Here is an 18,065-nt window from a genome sequence, read left to right as displayed (position 1 = left end):
TTGATGTTTGAAGTACGTATGTACCAATAGAAAATGTTGCCAGATTATTTTGTTTTTCCTCAACAGAACTTTATTTCTGATCAAAGGCTTTCAAGATGTGCCTTGTGGGATGTTCGGTTTTTTTGTACTCTGACAGGCACTTAGGATTTTGTGTGCATGTTGACAGATGTTAGACAAAAAAGAGCAAAATTACTAGATTAAAAAAAAAAAAAGACTGGTTAGGGATCACTATTAAAAAACATAAAAAACACAGTTAAACCTCATACCCTTGTGGCTGTCAGAATAAGGTCCTGAGAATGGCAAGTTTACTTGCTGTGTGTGTGTGTAAAAGTAATGAGGAATCGTGATTCAGTGTCTGGTAACAGCAGGGAAATGCAGAATTTTCTGAACAGAAGTCATTGGCTTATTTTGTTTTGGTTGTACCAAAAGGGAAAATCAAGCAAGAGAGTTGTGTCAAATCCTTTGTGCTGAGGCCATTGTGTTGTCTGCTGTAGTAATTGCTTGGGTGCCCAGGCTCATTTCTCACAGGTAGTGAAATAATGATGTGATGTGTGCAGAAATCTTATGTACATGAAGGCCCGTGGACAGGGGTGATAATTACACAGTAGTGGTCTTGGGTTTGTGTTTTGTGTCAGGGAATGAGCCGTGAGTGTCCTGCAGAGCTCTGGGTGCATTTCAACCTGCGCAATTAGCAGGAGGATACAGCTGGGTGTGACTGCTCTGCACATCAGTGGGTCAACACAGCACAGGAAACCACTCGTATTTTTCTTGATCTCTTGAAAATTAAAAAGAAATAAGGAAGATGACTTGTTTTTACTGAGTTCAGGTAAATAAAAAGCTTAGATATCAGCAGTATTCAGCCACTATGTGCCTCCAGTAAAGTCCCACTGTGCTCAGCGTTAACCTCTGAGCCCTGGGGACTTCTATAGGGGCTGCACGCGTGCTTTAAGTACAGCTTATGCTCTGTTGGCTTTTGCATGTTTACTGTGAAGTCCAGAGCTTGTTTCTTTAAAAATCAGTTTGGGATTGTTCCTATAAATTTTAATAAGCCTTGCAGCAGGTTCCTAAAATCTTAGGAAATATAGTTAGAAGCATTAAATGAGATGAGAAAAGGAGGAAATTAAATTTAATCTGCTAAGTAATTCAGTCTTCTGAGGGTGGCTGTCACTTTTTTGTCCCTTTGGTGTTCTTAATTTAAAAAGTATTCTCCCCTGTGCCTCCTTCCAATCCCGCATCCCAAATCATGGGAAATTGCATCCTGCTCATCTTGAAGCCAGCAGCAAAAAGTGTTGGCTCAGATTCTGGTGGAATCATGAGATTTTTGTGTTGCATATTCAGCATCTAAATATGCTGAATGTCAAAATACTGAAGGATGATAAATGCTCTTTTTTTTCCGTGCATCCATTTTACTGATCCTTGTACCTGAGTTGTATTTTAAACTTTGTTTCTAATTGACTGCCCTTAGAGTTCTACTCTGCCTTGAATCTCATTGTCACTTGAGTTCATGGTGCACAAAACAATGAGTCTACCAAAACAGCCCAAAATGTAAAAATGCATGATAGGTCCGTAACCTTAAAATACGTTTTTGAAGTATGGGGTTTCTAGGAATTTTAATAGTGCATATTGGCAAATCTAATTCATAACAGCTTCTGTGTTAGTGTTATGAGGAGAATATTTTTTGTTTGTTTTGACAACTCGTTCTTTCCTTGAATTAATATTAGCATTTATTTTTGAAAATAATGCAAATTTTTTTGAGGGTTTATGGTAAATAAGTGACAGCTCTCACTGAATTTACACCTAGGTAAGAATATAAAGTAAAGGTAAATGCCAAAGGGGTTAGTCTCATGTTACATGTGCAAGACTATAAATCAGGTGAATGTCCAACCTGTCATTTTCAGGTCTTGTTTTTGTATATATTGATGAGATTTTTCAGTAGTTTGCATTTTGTTAGAAAAGTAAATCACTTTGATGTTTTACAGTGTATAAAAGAAGTTATTTACAACAAATTCTTTGAAAGGACATTGTCAAGGGATTTTTCTTTCTTATTTAATCTTTGCACTTGTGAGAATCCCCAGTGATGGGAAAATCCTCTTGCCAGGCTGCTCTCCTCCATTTCATGTGCCTGTTGGTTTGTGATTATAGGGTTACTGATAAGTGTTGTGCTTTTTGGCATTGATGTATTTTTCAGAAAAAAGAATTGAAGCATTTGTTTTGAAAAAAGAAAAACACATTTAAAGAATTACATGGACTTTGCAAACAGATTTAAGAAAATGAAAGGTAGGTCAAGTTTTGGGCCTACAAACCTGACAGTGTCCTTTACTTTTAACATGTATACCTTTTATGAGACACTCCTGATAATGGTATGTTAATCAGCAGCAGAAAAATGTGAAAATTACGTTGTTGATCATTAATCTTGATAGCTTTCCTTGTTGCATTTTAGTACATTTTCCAGTGTCAGCAAACCGTGGCAGCCTATTTGAGATTTCTGTTATTTGGGCAAAGTGATTGCTTCAATTACTGTCAGTTTGTACTATAAAAGGTTGTTTTACAAAAAGTTTAAAATACATTTTATTATTATAAATTATTATAATAATACATTATTATGTCAGGGAGAGCTTTCTTACCCTCCAGTCCTGAGTATGCCTAATGGCATTGGCCTCAACTCTTCCCCCTTGGAGTGTAACACAAACAATACACCTTTGTTTCAGGAGCAAAGGAGCAGGAGATGCAGGTTGGATTTGGGAGGGACAAAGACATTGCCCTGCTTAGATAGCTTTTTCCCTGTTAAAAAAAATACATCTTGTGCTAGGGTTGGTCTGGTCACTTTTAAGTCCCCATGCTGTCAAAGGTGTGAAGGTAAAATAATTCACAGCCTTTCCACTCCTGTTTTGGTTGCAAAGCTGGATGATGAGTTCATTAATCCCTTGTTTGTGGGACCCACAGTCAACTGTGCACAGGGCTGGCCTCTCGGGTTCTGCAGCTGAAAACTGGTTTTTCAATTCCCAAGTTTATTTCCATAAGAGCTGGACTAAAATAAGGTTTTGATAGGTTTTTTTCCAGGAGAGCTAGTCCAGACTGCAGCTGTGCAGAGGCACTGTGCTGTGAGCCACATGGTGAATAGCTGCTGCTTATGGACAGCTGCTCTGTCTGTCTCTGCACCTTATACCTGGTATTAATTTAGAAAAAATTCCAGCAGCCACTGGCACAGTAGCTGTTACTGGGATAAGAGCTTCCCCACCAGATTATTTCCACATGGGGGCAGGGCAGAAACCCCAGACTAACAGCTGGATTAAAACTGTTGGAAAAGCGTTGGGTTTTTTGTTAAATACATTTAGATAACCTTAAGGGCCTGACTTAAACCCAGCAAAACCATAAAGTTCAGAGTTAAGGCTTCTCACTCCATCTCTGGTACCCACTGGAGCACTTGGCCCTCCAGCACGGAGATTTTGGAGATGACACACTGTCCCTGGATCCCTGCTCACCCAGGCAAAGCCTTGCCCATGTGAGTGGTGCCGACTGTTCCAGGTAGGTGTATTTACAATACACCTGCTGTCCTGAGCAAGGTGCCGTGTGTGTGTGTTAACACTCTGCTGGTTTCCCTGGAATATTAATGGCCAGTGGCAGCACAGCAGGTGTGGTGGAAAGCCAGCAGCCATAGGGGGAAGGGTACAGATGCAGTGAGAAGCTTTAACTTTTGAGTTTCCTGCCTTCTGTGAGCACGAGTCAGACCCTTAACGTTGTTTTAATGTATTGTTTGTGTTTAATTTTTAGTAAAAATTTGAACACCATCCAGGCTACAGAGGTTGCAGTGGATAAGAAGTTTAAAAGCTTTGGTTCAAGATTACATGAGGCTGCAAGAAAAATTAAAGACATGGCAATGAGGATGGAATGACAGGCTGCTATTTTGCCTCAGAATACTGAAGATTGTAAAGCATTGAGAAATCGAATTCATGACCCTGGAAATCAAGCTCAGATTAAGAAATGTCAGGTTGGTAGGGGTTCCTGAAAGTCTTGAGTTAGGATAAACTGAGATTGTTTTCCCGTAACAAAGATTATAGGATGTGGGGGTGGATGGTATAATTTTTATTATCTGTGTTACGTGAAATGCTATACCGTATACTTAAACAAGCCAACTAAGTGAAATTATATTTTTAAGTTAGTTTCACGTTTGTCGTGTTGAATGTCACTTCTGACCGTTTCACAGTTACTTCTCTCTGGCACAGAGTTGCATCATTCACTGTAAATGCAGGCATGGAAAACACTGCTCTTAAATACACATTGGTTTCTGCTGCCTCTCAGAGGGTTTGCTGCAAAGCCAAAGGCCTGGTGCAGTATGACATTTCTAGATAAAAAATGGGCAGAACGTATCTAAATGGTGAAAGAGGAAGCTTTTTGTTCAAAAGGTTCTGATTCACAGTGAAGCCATGTCTTCCCAAATGTGACCTTTAAATAGTGGCTACCACTGTGATGAAGTTCCTGTCAGTTAACTTAAGTGGGGAGTTACTGCCTGTGATTCAGTGGCAGGATATTTAGGCAAAAAGATGGTGCAACAGGAAGTCTGTGCTGAAGTTCAGAAAGGATTTTGGCAAGCAAAGGTTTGTAGGGTTTTTGTGGTCAAGGTCACTAGATGTATTTGAGTTCTGGGGATTCTTAAAGCCTTAGATTCTCTCAGGGAGGGTTTGTCCTTCTGGTTGTTTTTTGACTTCTGTTCCTATGCTTTGGGGCTTGGTCTGGCATTCCCCTTAGCACCAATGTTACACACGTAACTTGGTTGAAATATACTGGCGAGAGGGGAAAACCAGACCACGCTTTTGTGTATTTTAGAGAAATCATTATCTTAAAGGGCTCTGTTTAGTGCTGTTATTTTTAATGATTTTCTGATAGCTCTAGTCAGAAAAGTGTTTCTTAGAAGTGAGAGTTTTTAATCTCATCTTCGTTTTTCAGTTTGGACCATGTTTCCTACTGTTGACAGAGGTGCTTTAGTTGTAGCTCTAAGGGAATCACCTGTGCATATTTTTCCTCATTCATCTGCAACAACTTCAGTATCAAAGTTCTGGGTTTTTTTAAATTTTATTTTAGCTAGCATTCAAACTTTTTGTTGAAGTTCTGGCTTTGCTGTACTGACAAGACCATGACCATAACATTTCAGTTGTCAAGTGAGCGCAGTTACTCTAAGGAAAATGAATAGGTCTTGCAATGTCATTTTTTTCATTTGTTTCTAGACATAATTGCATTTTATTAATGCTATTATATATACTGTTTTTAAAGAAATGTGAACAAGTCTATAGCATGCTTTATCAGATGTTTTTAAGTAAATTTAATGTGGAGTTTTATAATTAAATTCCCTTTAAAGCATAGAATTGTTCCCTGAGTAACTAAGTATTTTTATGTGTTTGTGTCCTGTACCACATTACTAGTATGTTATTTATTTAGTAAAAATGTCTGTATGAGGGTGATGTGGCCATTTCTGGTTCAAGCAAGTATGAATAGTAAAGTTCAACATGCACTGTTTTCAAAAATTAGGTTTTAAAGTCTCCCATTTAGTTTTGGTGGCTGGATATTTTTGAAGTAACATGTAGCAGAAGCATTTCTAAGCTTATCTATCATAGTAGAGGTTAGGACTGGGTGTTTTTACAACAGAGGATAATTTCCATGGAAAACTTAGCTGGTGGGTACTTTTCCCATCTGAATGCCTCTCTGTTATGGTGAGAGTACTGCAGAGTCAGTCCATTGGCATCATCAGATGTTGGGAGATGCTGGAAGTAGAACAGAGAAGAACCGAATGTAGTGACTCTTGTTCTGTTGTCTCTAGGTATAAAACCTGTTTGAATAGATAGAGAATTTAAATGCCAGATTGCAGTGGGACTGGGCTATCCTGAGTTGGTGTCTTGGGGTCTAAATTTGACCAAACCAGAACAGTTGGTTAGGAGTGGACACATAATTTTTGGGTTTGGGCTCGGCCATTGAGAGGGACTGTGAGGGCAGCAGTCTCTGGAGCTGTCTTTCAGCCCCAGGACCAGAGCCTGGTCCCAGGGGAGAAGTTATATGCTGCTTCTGTTGAGTTGTGAAAATCTCTCTTCCCAGCAGCTGGTTTTCTTCACCAGATACCTTGTACAGCTGGGATTCTACTGGTATTCTATCCACTTAAAATGCAGATGCCAGTCTTTCAGGACTTACTTTCTGGCACAGGCTGGGGCTTAAGATGCAGGGACTGCTTGTAGAATTTAACTGGGGCACCTCAGTCTTTTGCATTAATGTTGGACTGACTTGGATTATCAAGCAAATAAGCAATGTTTTAAAATTCACACTGAAACAAAAATATGTGTTGAAATCTGTATACTAGAAATATCTAGCCTGATTCACTTTGCAGTGCTTAAAACTTATTTTGAAAGAGGAAAAAAGATCATGTACTTTACTCTTCATTTTGCTTTTCATTATCTCCTCAAGAAGTCCCTTTTTTCCACTCCTGCTTAACTACTTTTTGTAAATGTAATGGTTTAATATTATTGCCTCGAGTACTTCTGTGTATTTATAGCATCTGTATTGTTCAAAAGATGCTCTCTAAATATCTTAAGGATTACTTTTCATTTCCAGACTCTGTAAAGAGGATGTAAATGAAGTTTTCAGTTTGGACTGATATTCCTTCTCCCAGATATTTGACGAGAATTTCTTTGTCAGTCCAGTGTTCAGAGTGTGGTGTTGATTTAGGGAGGGACATTTTTTTCATGTTTTATAAGAGTTTTCAGTGATGGATTAAGTATGATGTGTTTGACTGAGCTATATAGAACTGTTTTATGAAACTTTCTAAATCTAAGCAGACCTACATAGATCAGCAATTTGCCTGTTAACTTGGACACTGGATCCTCAGTAAATGCAAAATTTTGCTGTTGTAGGCTTTTTTTAAGTTAAATTTTAGTCTCAGCAAAATCATCATTATATATGTAAATTGAATACTCAAATCCTCACTGAGTTGCTTATGATATTCCATAAGCTACACTCTTCTTGCAAGCCTGGACAAGAGATTTCTCACTCTGTCTAGAGCTCACAAAGGTGTGGAATCCAGTCAAAACCTAAGGGTTGGATAAGGTTGCACAGACACTTCTTACTAGTGCAGCAAGGATGTATCTTTAAAAAACAAGTATACTACTCCCTTAGTGGTTTTATCCATCTTTCATAATTCAGCCTTCTGAACCTCCATGGAATGTTTTCTAAGGTCTTCTGTGTTCGTTTGACAGCTGAGTGTAAACTTGTTCCTGTTTTATTAGCTTCAGTCCTTGAAATCTTTTTCTGCCATCAGAATAAACAAGACTATCTATAACCTATTTTTAATCACATTTGCATGGCCTGAATAACAAGTCTTCTCTGTTTCTTTGTAGGCATTCGACCTCCGATCATGAACGGGCCCATGCACCCGCGCCCTTTGGTAGCGTTGCTGGATGGCAGGGATTGTACAGTAGAAATGCCTATTTTGAAGGATGTAGCCACAGTGGCATTTTGTGATGCTCAGTCTACACAAGAAATTCATGAAAAGGTAATATTTAACAGGTACAATTGAGGTGTTTTAGGAAATGCAAATACTGTAATGATTTGGACCAGTGTTGTGTCAGTTGTGACGTTGTTAAAATGTACGTGGTGAGCTGTGCTTTTGTGTAGTGTATTATTCTTGGCTGGATGTTGTCCCTCTGCTTACCTGCTGAGTCAGATTCATGGAGAGACCTAGAAATGCTCCTTGGAAACATTTCTGTTGCTCAGCAGCCTTTGCCTGGAAAGACAAATCTCAGTATGGGATTTTCTGCGTGGGGAACTTTCTGATTTCTTTGTTTAGCCAAGGAATTGTGCAGATTGGGTTAGGCAGCCTTGTGCACTGAGAATTATTACTGCAGAAGAGTTTCAAAACAAATGCTAACCCAAAATTTACGTGGAAAATGTAGTGAATGTCAACCTAACTTGAGAACAAGTGCAAGGAATTGAAAACTTCTCAGTCTTCATTCATAACGGATCTGCAGAGGTAGTGTTTGTTGAGGGTTTTAAATAAAATAAAGCTTAATTTATAAGGTTCAAAGACAATACATGTTTTTTTTAATCTAGAGAAAACCCAAGCTTTTTTTCTCAATTCCCTTTTATTATATATCAAAAATTAAAATGGGATAGAATGCCTGTTTCTGTATATTTCTTTTCAATCATGTTGAGAAGTTGCTTGTATTTTACTGTTTTGTTTTCCTATCTCACAGCACTGTTAGAAGTTAAATGGATTCCATTTACAAGGACTAAATGACACATGGAGAATAAGTAATATAAATGCTGTTCTACTTTTATTAGTAGATGAGAGCAGGCTGCTCTTTGGGTGAACACTATAGCATTGGCTACTGCACCACCTGTATAGTTTTATGATTTGCTTAGTAAAATCAGCATAATTTACTTCTGGTGCATCAAGACTGGGGAATTCCTGTGTGCCATTAATGCCTTGCATAAAAACAATGGGTATTTTCAGTTATCAGTGGTGTGTAATAAATGAACTTTTCAGATCCTGAGACTGAGTGTGTGTCTCTCAAATTGCAGGTTTGGAAAAGTAATTGAATAACTGATGAGTGACATAGGTAATCTGTTGCTGATCTTCACAACAATGCTGTCTTGAGGGGAGTATACTAAAGGTTGCATACTTTGCTTTTTATTATACAACAATAATTAATTCTTAGTGATCTCAGTAATACATCAGGAAAATAGATTTTCACTAGCTATCAGTACAACACCATAATACAGATTTTCACTTTTCTAAAGGATGAGGCAATCCCAAAATGTTTGGGTCTGCAAGGTAGTAAATTCTGGCAACAAAAATCACAAACCTAAATTCATTATCCTGTTGTATTCCTTTAACACTGACTGAGAGATCAGATTTATGAAGTGTTGAGCACTGTTCACTTCTGTGTGAAAAGTGTTCACTGTTTCATCTGCCATGAAAAATGACTATTTTTCACCTATCTTTAGAGTAGAGGAATATCTGTATTTTAGATACAATGTTGCTTTGCTAAATACAAAATTGTTTTCACAAAGGTTTTAAAATCAAGAGTTGCATATTTAAAGGGGTATCTGAAATGTTCATGTGTTTATGAATGCACATTTGTGGCCATACTAAATGATGGTGTCCTGTTAATTGAGATCTAGATTTTGATAATAGATACTAAGAAGAGCCACTGAATTAACAGGCTAGCAGATACAGATGCACTTAGTGTGAAGTTGCCAGGAGCAAGCCAGAGGCTGGGAAGTTCAGGATGGGATTTGAAAGGTGATTGACATTGTTTGATCCTCTTAGATGGGTGACTGTAGATGAACTGGGGGGGGAAGACATGAACCAAGAATCAGATGGGGAGGAAAGGAGTGAAAGACTCAGAAAGATGTTTAGGAAAGTAGGAACCTATATTAACTGAGCTTGCACAGTTGTGGAGCCTTGATCACAGGGGTTTGAGGAGTCAGAGTTTGAGGAATTAACATTCTGGAACCTGAAGAAGGAATTTCTGCTGGTCGTGAGAGTTTCAGGGACAAGACTGTGGTTTAAAATATTGTCTTTTTAGTATTTCAAGGAAATAGAGTGGAAAGGGGAATTTATCGTAGCTTGTGAAATAGCAAAGCACAAGCTATGTAGGTTTTCATAGAAGAGCAAGCAGCCTGAGAGATTTTAACACATACAGAAAGGAGGAAAAGAAGTGATGATTTGAATGCCATTTGTGTGCAGGGTGAAAATCAGGATACTTCACTGTGTGTGCTCGTTAAAGGAAGTTTTCTCCAAACTGGTTAATGCCTGTGTTGCAGTTCTGTAGCAGTTCCCTTCTGCCAAGAGTTCATTTGTCAATCACTTCTTATGGCTGAGGAGATTAAAGTGTGGAAAATAAGTAACAAGTTGTAATGTTGCAAATAAATAATAACATATAGTAGAACTCTGCTTCATCTCAGCAAAGCATTCGTTCCCTGTTCCACTGTTCTGGAAGGCAACTTGGATGGTGAAGATAACATTTCCTTCCTTCAGAAAAATGCGGCTGCTAGTGCTTAAGTGAATACTGACATTTACTGAGAGTGACCCAAGGTTTTGAAATAACTTTGTAGTTAGAGGACACTTACTACACTTCCTCAGAAATTACTCGTGTGTGAGATTCTGCTAGTTTTTGGTTTGTCTCTTTATTTCCCATTCTCCCTAGAAAAAGCAGTTTATTTTCAAGCCAGTCTGCAAGGCTGCAATAGATGTGTTTATCCCTTAACCCCTAAGTTCTGTTTTATTGTAGATGTTGTGAAGTTGAGCATTACGTTTGTCAAACTCTTATCATGCCATAACTGGGAGTTCGGTTCACTGCATCCTATCCGAAAACTTCTGTCACTTAGGGTAAAATATTTTAAGATTTCAGTGTTTAAATTTCTTTCTTATGAGAGATTGCATTACTGTCTATAAAAGTTGCTCACTGTGCTTAAATTGGCTATTATTTTACAATTAATGATGTGTAAATAAGTTCTGTCAGTAACTATCTTAGACTGCTTTCAGGTGTACACAGTGTTTTGGTTTGTTCTGCCAAAAAATAGAGTTGTTCATCCAAAAAAATTATTTAAAAACACTTAGCTTGCTTCCATCCTCCTTCCAGGGTCAACTTTCTTTTTTCACTGGCTCATGCTCTGTTGTCTGTTCACCTCTTTTTCCCAATCCCTCTTCGTTTCAGTGCCATTCACAGTTTGCTGCTTTTCCTGGCTCCTTGGCAGCCTACCGAGCACTCTGATTCCTGCAGTATTGCTGCTCTTTTCCACTTCTGTACCTTTGAAGACATGACAGACTCAAGCACACCCTTGAGGTCTTTATGTTGCCTGAGATTTTTTTGAGTTCATGTTCTTTGCTTTTTGGGCTACCTGACCTTTGCCCTATGTTCTGTAACATGGAAGTGCTGTGTAGATTCAGAGGGATAAATATAAACATGCTGTGCAAGAGCTGGTAATAGGCATCTCGACCAAGCAGAGAGAAAATAGTGATTCTTGCAAACCCAAATGAAAAGACAGGAAGCACAACTGATGAAGAATGGTCTTTAAAACAAAATGTACTGGCTGGAAAGAAATCAAGAGTTTATTTGAAGCTGAGTACATTTTTTCATTCTCTTTTTTCTGTAATTATGTGCTTTCCTACATCTTGTTGCAAATCAAGTAGAAGAAAAAAGTGTGTGGTTGACTGGATTTACAGCTTCAAGCACTTACCCAGTTCACCAGAACACTGATGAGAGCACTGAGTAGTCTTTGGGTGGAAGTGGGAACAGAGTCTGTCAGGTAAACCAGTGCCCCAGCCTTAGCAGACATTGAGGTAGAATGTGTTGGATCCTTTGACTTCTGTTTTCTGAGCACAACATAAAATGATTTTCAAAAGGATACTACATTTCCATGTTTGTAGTTTTAAGTTAAAAAAAAATTAAAGCTGAACTTCCTGTTCAATAGAACTTGAAAGTTTTCAGTCACACTTTTACAGAGGAATTAAATGTAGAAACAGTTGTAGTGATGACGGTTTTATCAAAGACCATTTTAAAGAAGAGCTGAAAAGCAGCAAATGTTTTGAAACTGATAGAAACAAATTCAGAATGGTGCTGTTGTTCAGCTCTTTGATTTGTCCCTGTTACAGCAATGGTTAAGTGAGATAATTTTTCCAGTTTCCAGTTCTTTGTTTAGCAGTAAAGCTCGTGTTTACACCATCAGTGCTGTTTATATTCATGATGCAGTTGAAGCATTTTAGTTTTCCATCAGATTTAAATTCTCAAAGAACATAGGTTGAAAGGAAGCAGCCTTGTTGTAAACAATAACGTCTGTTTGGGAGTAAGTTGTCACCTCGGAGCTGATCCAAAACCTTGTAAATGTACTGAAACCGAATGAGCTTTGGATCAGATTCCTCATGAAAGACTTCAGAAAAACCTGGGTTTATGCATTGTCACCAGGGACTTCCATGACTCCATAATATCCTTAGGTATAGGTGTTCAATCCATTGTAGTGTCTGATAGACTTGACCTGAATTCAGCCTTATGAATAGATGCAGTTCAGCCTTATTAGTAGACAAGCTATCACATGGAACTGCTGTTTAAGATTTTTCATTGGAACTTATTATTTAGTAAAAATGTTTTCAGAGTCTGTATTCTCAAATGGATTTCTGTCATTAAAATTGCATGTAACAGTCAGTAAATCCTGACTTGGAAATACTGGCTTCAATATAGTATTTAAAAGGAAGTTTGGTATAGACTATACAGATTATTTATGTAGTTGTGTGTCTATTTGTATGTATATATTTTTAATATTAATTTTTAGAAGACTAGAAATACACTATCATATATATATATGTCACATGTATATAGATGTAGTTTATATAGTGTGTGGATATATAGGCTTTTAGAGAGTGTGTTTTCAGGACCCTGCAAGTAAGTTTTGTTTGTTTGTGTAAAATATTTATATTTGTATTTATGGACAGTATAAACATAAGTATTAATGTTTAGGGTCCTCACTAGAGAGTATCCTGGCTGAATAAAGTTTATATAAAATGGGTGGGTTACTGACAGCACCATGGATCATAGGAGCCTAACAGGGAGCTGAGAGCTTGTAAAGAGAAGCCAGAACTTGTAAAAAGCAGCACAATCTAACAGAGCTTTGGAGAGCTACTAAATACCACTCGAGCACACTGGCTTTTCTTTTTAGCTTTAATGATGTTGGTTTCACATGGGCCTTTTGCAGTGTTGTAGGGAGGCTTTGAGAACAGCTCTGAGTCTCTGCAGCCTTCCCCGTGTGACAGACTATTGGTTACAAATTCTACGCGCAGCTGCTTTTTGCAAGTTAAATAAGGCAAGGCCTACTCCGTTTCGGTAAAGTACATTTGTTCCACCCAAATGTGCAAAATATCTCAAGTCTGTTGGTGACACTGGAACATACTTTTTTTTAGGGATGACACATCAAACTTCAAGTCCAAGAAATGCAACGCTTTGTACTTTCTAGAACCAGATGAAATACAGCACTTTCTAGTGATGATTTTTGTTTTTAAGATTGATACCTTGTCATATTCAACATGTAATTTATAATTTGTTTTTCTTTGCATTGAAGTACTTTGGCATTTTATCTACTGTGTTATGTTTCTGTACTCTGGATTTGATCCATGAGCATCTGGGATCAGCCTCTCATAGTCAAATCTAGAAGTGTCTTCAGATGCTCCAAGAAAAGGAGGCCTTGCTGTTTAGTTCTTAGCATGTTGTGATAGGTTTATGTGTTTTTGTAAAAGTAAGCAAGATAGTCAGAGTTCTTCCCCACATAATGAGACATGTGTGTCACAGTGGTGACTATGCGATGTTTGGCATGATGGCTAAAATAGTGTAGTGCTGAAAGAAGGGGGAAAAAATGTAGATGGGAAAATGTTTAAGAAGGATTTCGACCTTTGGTAATCAGTACTCAGGATTTGTTAAGTTCTTGGAAATAAAAATGTCTCCTACTACTGTGTCATCTGTTCCCTAAGACCCTTGGTGACCTGGCATGTTGTGAAAGCAGAGTAGTCATTTTGAGGCTGAAGAACAGCAGAAAGATGTGTCCAAGCTGTTGTGATTGGAAAAGCTGTCAGCTTACAGAATAGGGAACGAAAAAGACTCAACAGTGAGCTGTAGCTCCACCTGGAAGGAAGTCCGAAGGCACAGAAATTAGGCAGGTGAGCTACATAATCATTTGGTAACAGAAGGAGGCCAACTTATGTCCTGTGTTTCAGCTTTTGCCTCAGATCCTTTATTCCCAGAGAGCACAGTTGCAGTGTGATGGAAGCAGGAATGGCTGTTGGAGGAACACGGCTGACTATTCATTTCCTGTCAGGTTTTTCCATTGACTTTACTTGCAAGAAATCATCAAAGAGCATGGTCTGACTGCCACTACTCAGGCTGGTCTGGAATTTCTGCCTTGCCTGCTATCTCACTCACAAGTTTTATCTCTTTGTAGTAAAATTGTTCTTGAATTTGATAAAAATTCCATCAAGTTCATTGTGGAAAATGATGGTGAAGAAACACATGTTCTTCCTGGTTTTTTCAATGCATCCACCACTTCTGATAAATCATCAGTAAATTGCTCCTATGCACAGTTACTTTTTTCTAAAGATAATTTCATTTTCTGGAGTTGTTGATATTTAATTAAATTATCAAATTAATGTGATAAAACATACTTGCAGGGTATTACATTTTTAGCAGTGGATTTCCTTGCTAACTAGCCCATAATCCTAGGAGAGGCTCAGTCACTAAAAAGAAATTCTAAAAGATTTGTCACTTGCATTTGCTTGTTCCATATCCCATGCGATGGGTAAATAACTGCCTGTGGAAATGGCTAGTGTCAGCATTAAGCTATAGCTAGGAAATATTTTTCCTTGTATTGAACACATTCCCAAGCTTTCCAGTAGTTTTCTGTCTCCTCCTAGTGCCAAGCCATAACCTAAATGGGCCCAAAAAATGTGGTGTAATGGATCCAGACTAGTGCTATTAAGAGTCCAAATGCCAGTCTTGACTGGCTGAGTTAATAAAATATGCATGACTCTGAGATGAAAATTTGCTTCCCAAAGTGAATCACTAATTTTAAAACAAAAATGTCTGAGCCAGTTCGGCTGTGCTTTAACCCGTGTTGGATGCAGTCCTTAAAGCAGTGGCAGCTCTGCACCCCAAAATACACACACCACTGGCATTTTCCAGTCTGGGAGAGGCGGGGTCTGGTTGTCAGAGAGCCTTGGGGGTGTGTCCTCAGAACTTCTAAGCTTCTTCAATTTTTGCTCATCTGACAGCTACACAGATGATGTTTTCTCCTGCAGCACAGCCATCCAGAGCAGGACAGGGGAAAATACATGTGATAGAACACAGAATAGGGGACGTGGCTTGTTGGAGACAACCAGGATATCATAAAGAACTTGACCTTGAAGCAGCAAGTGCTGCGACTGAATTTGAAGAAATTTCCACACACTGAGACTGGGAGATTCTTGAACAATTTTATTTCAGCCTCTAGTGGGAGCAGAAATAACCTAAGAGCATTTTAGGTGGGCTCCCTGGTCCTAAGAGGGACTGTTTCTTGTGTAGGGTGCCTCAGCCTTGGTCCATGCCAGCTATAATGTCACTGGAGAAGCAAACCCAGTAAACTGCTTTGGGTTTTTATTAACCCTGTGTAACAGGTCAAGGTAACACACACTCTGGTGAGTGCAGTCTTTCTGATTGGATGGATGTAATCTCCAAAGGACTTTTTTGCACCATTAAAATCAAGGAGTTTTGTGTGTGTGTAATCATTTTATAAGTTCACAGCCTACAGCTGGTCTTTGAATTATGTTGTAGCTACATTCTTGAAGGATGTGTAATTTGTAATTTTTTTTCAGTTTTTACTAGTAAATGCAAATTCTGCTCAAAGGAATCTGGTCTTTATCTGACTTAGAGCTGAGGTTCTCAGTCCAGAAACACATGTTGAAATAGCATAAATAATTTTGTGAAGTATTCAGTGCTTCTCTTTCATTTTTTCTTAATGTATTTTAATTTCAAATATTGCTGCCGATCCTGGGTTCCAACAGTTGTAATCCTCTGTGTGCAACACCATGCTTTGCTGCAATAGTTTTTTAAAAATTATGTATGTTGATTATTTTTACTGACCTTGCAGTACACTAGGAAATGCTCATATGAGTAGAAATAACTCAGATGACAGAATCTGTACATGTACCAGACCCAAAAGTCAGTTGAGTAAGAAATTTAGAGCCTCTGCACAACTTTTATGTGAAGTGTGTCATAGGAATCTCTTGAAGTCATTACAGCTGGCTTAGCTACTGAAATGATTTGTGCATGTTTTGTGCCTCGTAGAACGATTAGAATATTAGCTAGTGCATTGAAGGTACAAGCACAGGGAAGTGTTTTGAAGAACTAAAATTGTGCAATTTGCATATAAAGAGGAAAATACTCTGCTGAAAAAATCCAAAAAATAAACTTGTATCAGCTGTGTGGGGTGCAGTGTCACTGTTTGATAGCAGAATGTAAAACTCCTGGGCATGTCTGGCTCCCTTCTCCATACCTCTTCCCTTCTTTCTCTCCCTACTCCACACCCCTTCCTCTTAAGTGCTCTTGAGTAGGTTGGATGCACTCTAACGTAATTTAGCTTATCAGGGGCTTCTGATTATCTTCTAATTTTGCTTTTTTGGTTCTCTTACAAATTTGGAGGGTTTTTCTGCAGCATTTTTGCTTTCATGCAATTTCTTATTTCTCAGAGGCTTTATGTTTTCCTGGATAATGTCAAGTTTGGCATCTCAGTTAATACCAATTTATGTGACATCCAGTTTTCCATTGGTGAGAGCTTATTTGCAGTGTCAATAAACTGAGGGACAAACACTTTTGTTCTTGTGTGAATTGACCGATTTCACACTCTGTTGTCGAAGGGGTTTATGATCACTGAATGTTTTCTATTCAGGTATCAAATGGTTTAATAGGGCAGTGAATGCCTGTACCACTGTGTGTGGTGAAGAGATACTGCTCTGTAACTCCATTCAAAGCTGAATGTCAGCTGCCTAAGCATAAAATATTCACTGTTTGTGGGGAGTGTTTGCTCCCACGTTGGGCTGCTTCTGCATGTGCAGATGCAGTCCGGTGGCACTTGTACATGGGGTCAGTATGGCAGAGCATTTCCTGTGCAATGAAGAGAGTTTTCCCTCTTATTAAGAGCACAAGTGCAGATCATGTAGTTCTTTCAAAGCTGATCCTATCATGTTAGAATGGAGACTTCAGATGGAAAAAGACTTACTAAGAGGCTGGAAGATATTTGGAGAAATAACCTTTAAAAAAACTCTGAATCTGTATTTAATGCTTTTATGGTCTTTTTATACTTGAAAATAAGTGTATGAGATTAAGCTGAGATTCTGTGAAAGACAAACATAAAATAAGGTTTTTTTCCTCCATTTTATTTATAGGTACTAAATGAAGCAGTGGGTGCACTGATGTATCACACCATAACTTTAACTCGTGAAGACCTGGAGAAATTCAAAGCACTTCGAATAATTGTCCGAATTGGCAGCGGTTTTGATAATATTGACATCAAATCTGCTGGAGATTTAGGTATGGCTCTTACAGACTTTGTTTTGCATCTTATACTTGCCTCCAGAAATGTGATAACATCTAAATCTTTGTATTAATGTTTTCTGTGTATTTTATAGTAGCATCGTATGTAAGCTGTATAATTTTCTCATCAGAGTATAAAACTCATTATGGAGATACTAGCATTAGTTAATTAAGTGATAATATTAACAGCTTTGTGGCAGGATGACAATCTGCCTGTTCAATACAAACCCAAGGAGTAAGGCCATAATTTTTCATTTCTTTCTGTTTTACCCCAGTTGTATATTTTAACTGCTACTGCTGTAATCCAATTAAAAAATATAATTCCATCACCATGGCATACTACTTTGGTTTGAATAAAAAATGAGATCATTATCAACTGTCTGAGACTTATTTATGATGCATGAGTTTTAGTACTGAACCACTCCATAAAATAGAAATACCGATTTTATAGGAGAATCAGTTGTTGCTGTTTCAGAATAAATTGAGCTATGGGAACTCTGAAAAGGTGGTGCTTAACGTTTGACTGCAAAAAAAGCAGCAATCTGATTTGTACTTCCCCTTACTTTAGGTTAAACTGTGTTCTACCTGTAATCTAAAGGTCAGCCTATCACTTGGAGTAAAGATAATCTTCCGTTTATTTTCCAAGATTGAGGAGACCAAGTATGTTTCCCATTATGCTCTGGGAAGATCTTGGAATCTTTATTTCAGTGTGGCAGTGCTTAGTCCTAGCAATAACCTCACTGATGTAGTGGAGGAGCTGGAGTGTGGTCTGTTTATCAGCTAATGATAGTAAACTATTCACCTGTTGTAATGGTGGCAGAGCCTTAACAACTCCTTGCTAAGTTTTATAAAGAACAGGTCTGGGCTGAAAGTATGCAAGGCTGTGTTCTGCCTGTTTTAACTAGTGCCACAGTCAGGCACATGTTGTGAGCCCCAGAAAACCTCTGTGTGTGGAGAGATTGGCTTGGGGTAAAA

At 38.2% G+C, this 18,065-nt stretch overlaps 1 protein-coding gene across 8 annotated transcripts in view; it reads left to right on the top strand.

Annotated features, from left to right (window-relative positions):
* CTBP1 (C-terminal binding protein 1) overlaps positions 1 to 18,065 on the top strand; it is a 236,104-nt gene that overhangs the window by 192,292 nt on the left and 25,747 nt on the right. For 6 of the 8 annotated variants that reach the window (XM_048305338.1, XM_048305337.1, XM_048305335.1 and 3 more), the window contains 2 exons: positions 7,377 to 7,531; positions 16,943 to 17,087. In XM_048305338.1, the coding sequence (XP_048161295.1) occupies positions 7,377 to 7,531; positions 16,943 to 17,087 (300 nt within the window). Of the gene's footprint in view, positions 1 to 2,188; positions 2,278 to 3,771; positions 3,989 to 7,376; positions 7,532 to 16,942; positions 17,088 to 18,065 lie in introns of those variants that run through there. The other 2 variants (XM_048305340.1, XM_048305341.1) reach the window with 2 other exon arrangements.

This window comes from Corvus hawaiiensis, chromosome 5 (assembly GCF_020740725.1).
Source record: "Corvus hawaiiensis isolate bCorHaw1 chromosome 5, bCorHaw1.pri.cur, whole genome shotgun sequence".
Lineage (NCBI taxonomy): Eukaryota > Metazoa > Chordata > Aves > Passeriformes > Corvidae > Corvus > Corvus hawaiiensis.
This window is presented reverse-complemented; position numbering and strand designations above follow the sequence as displayed.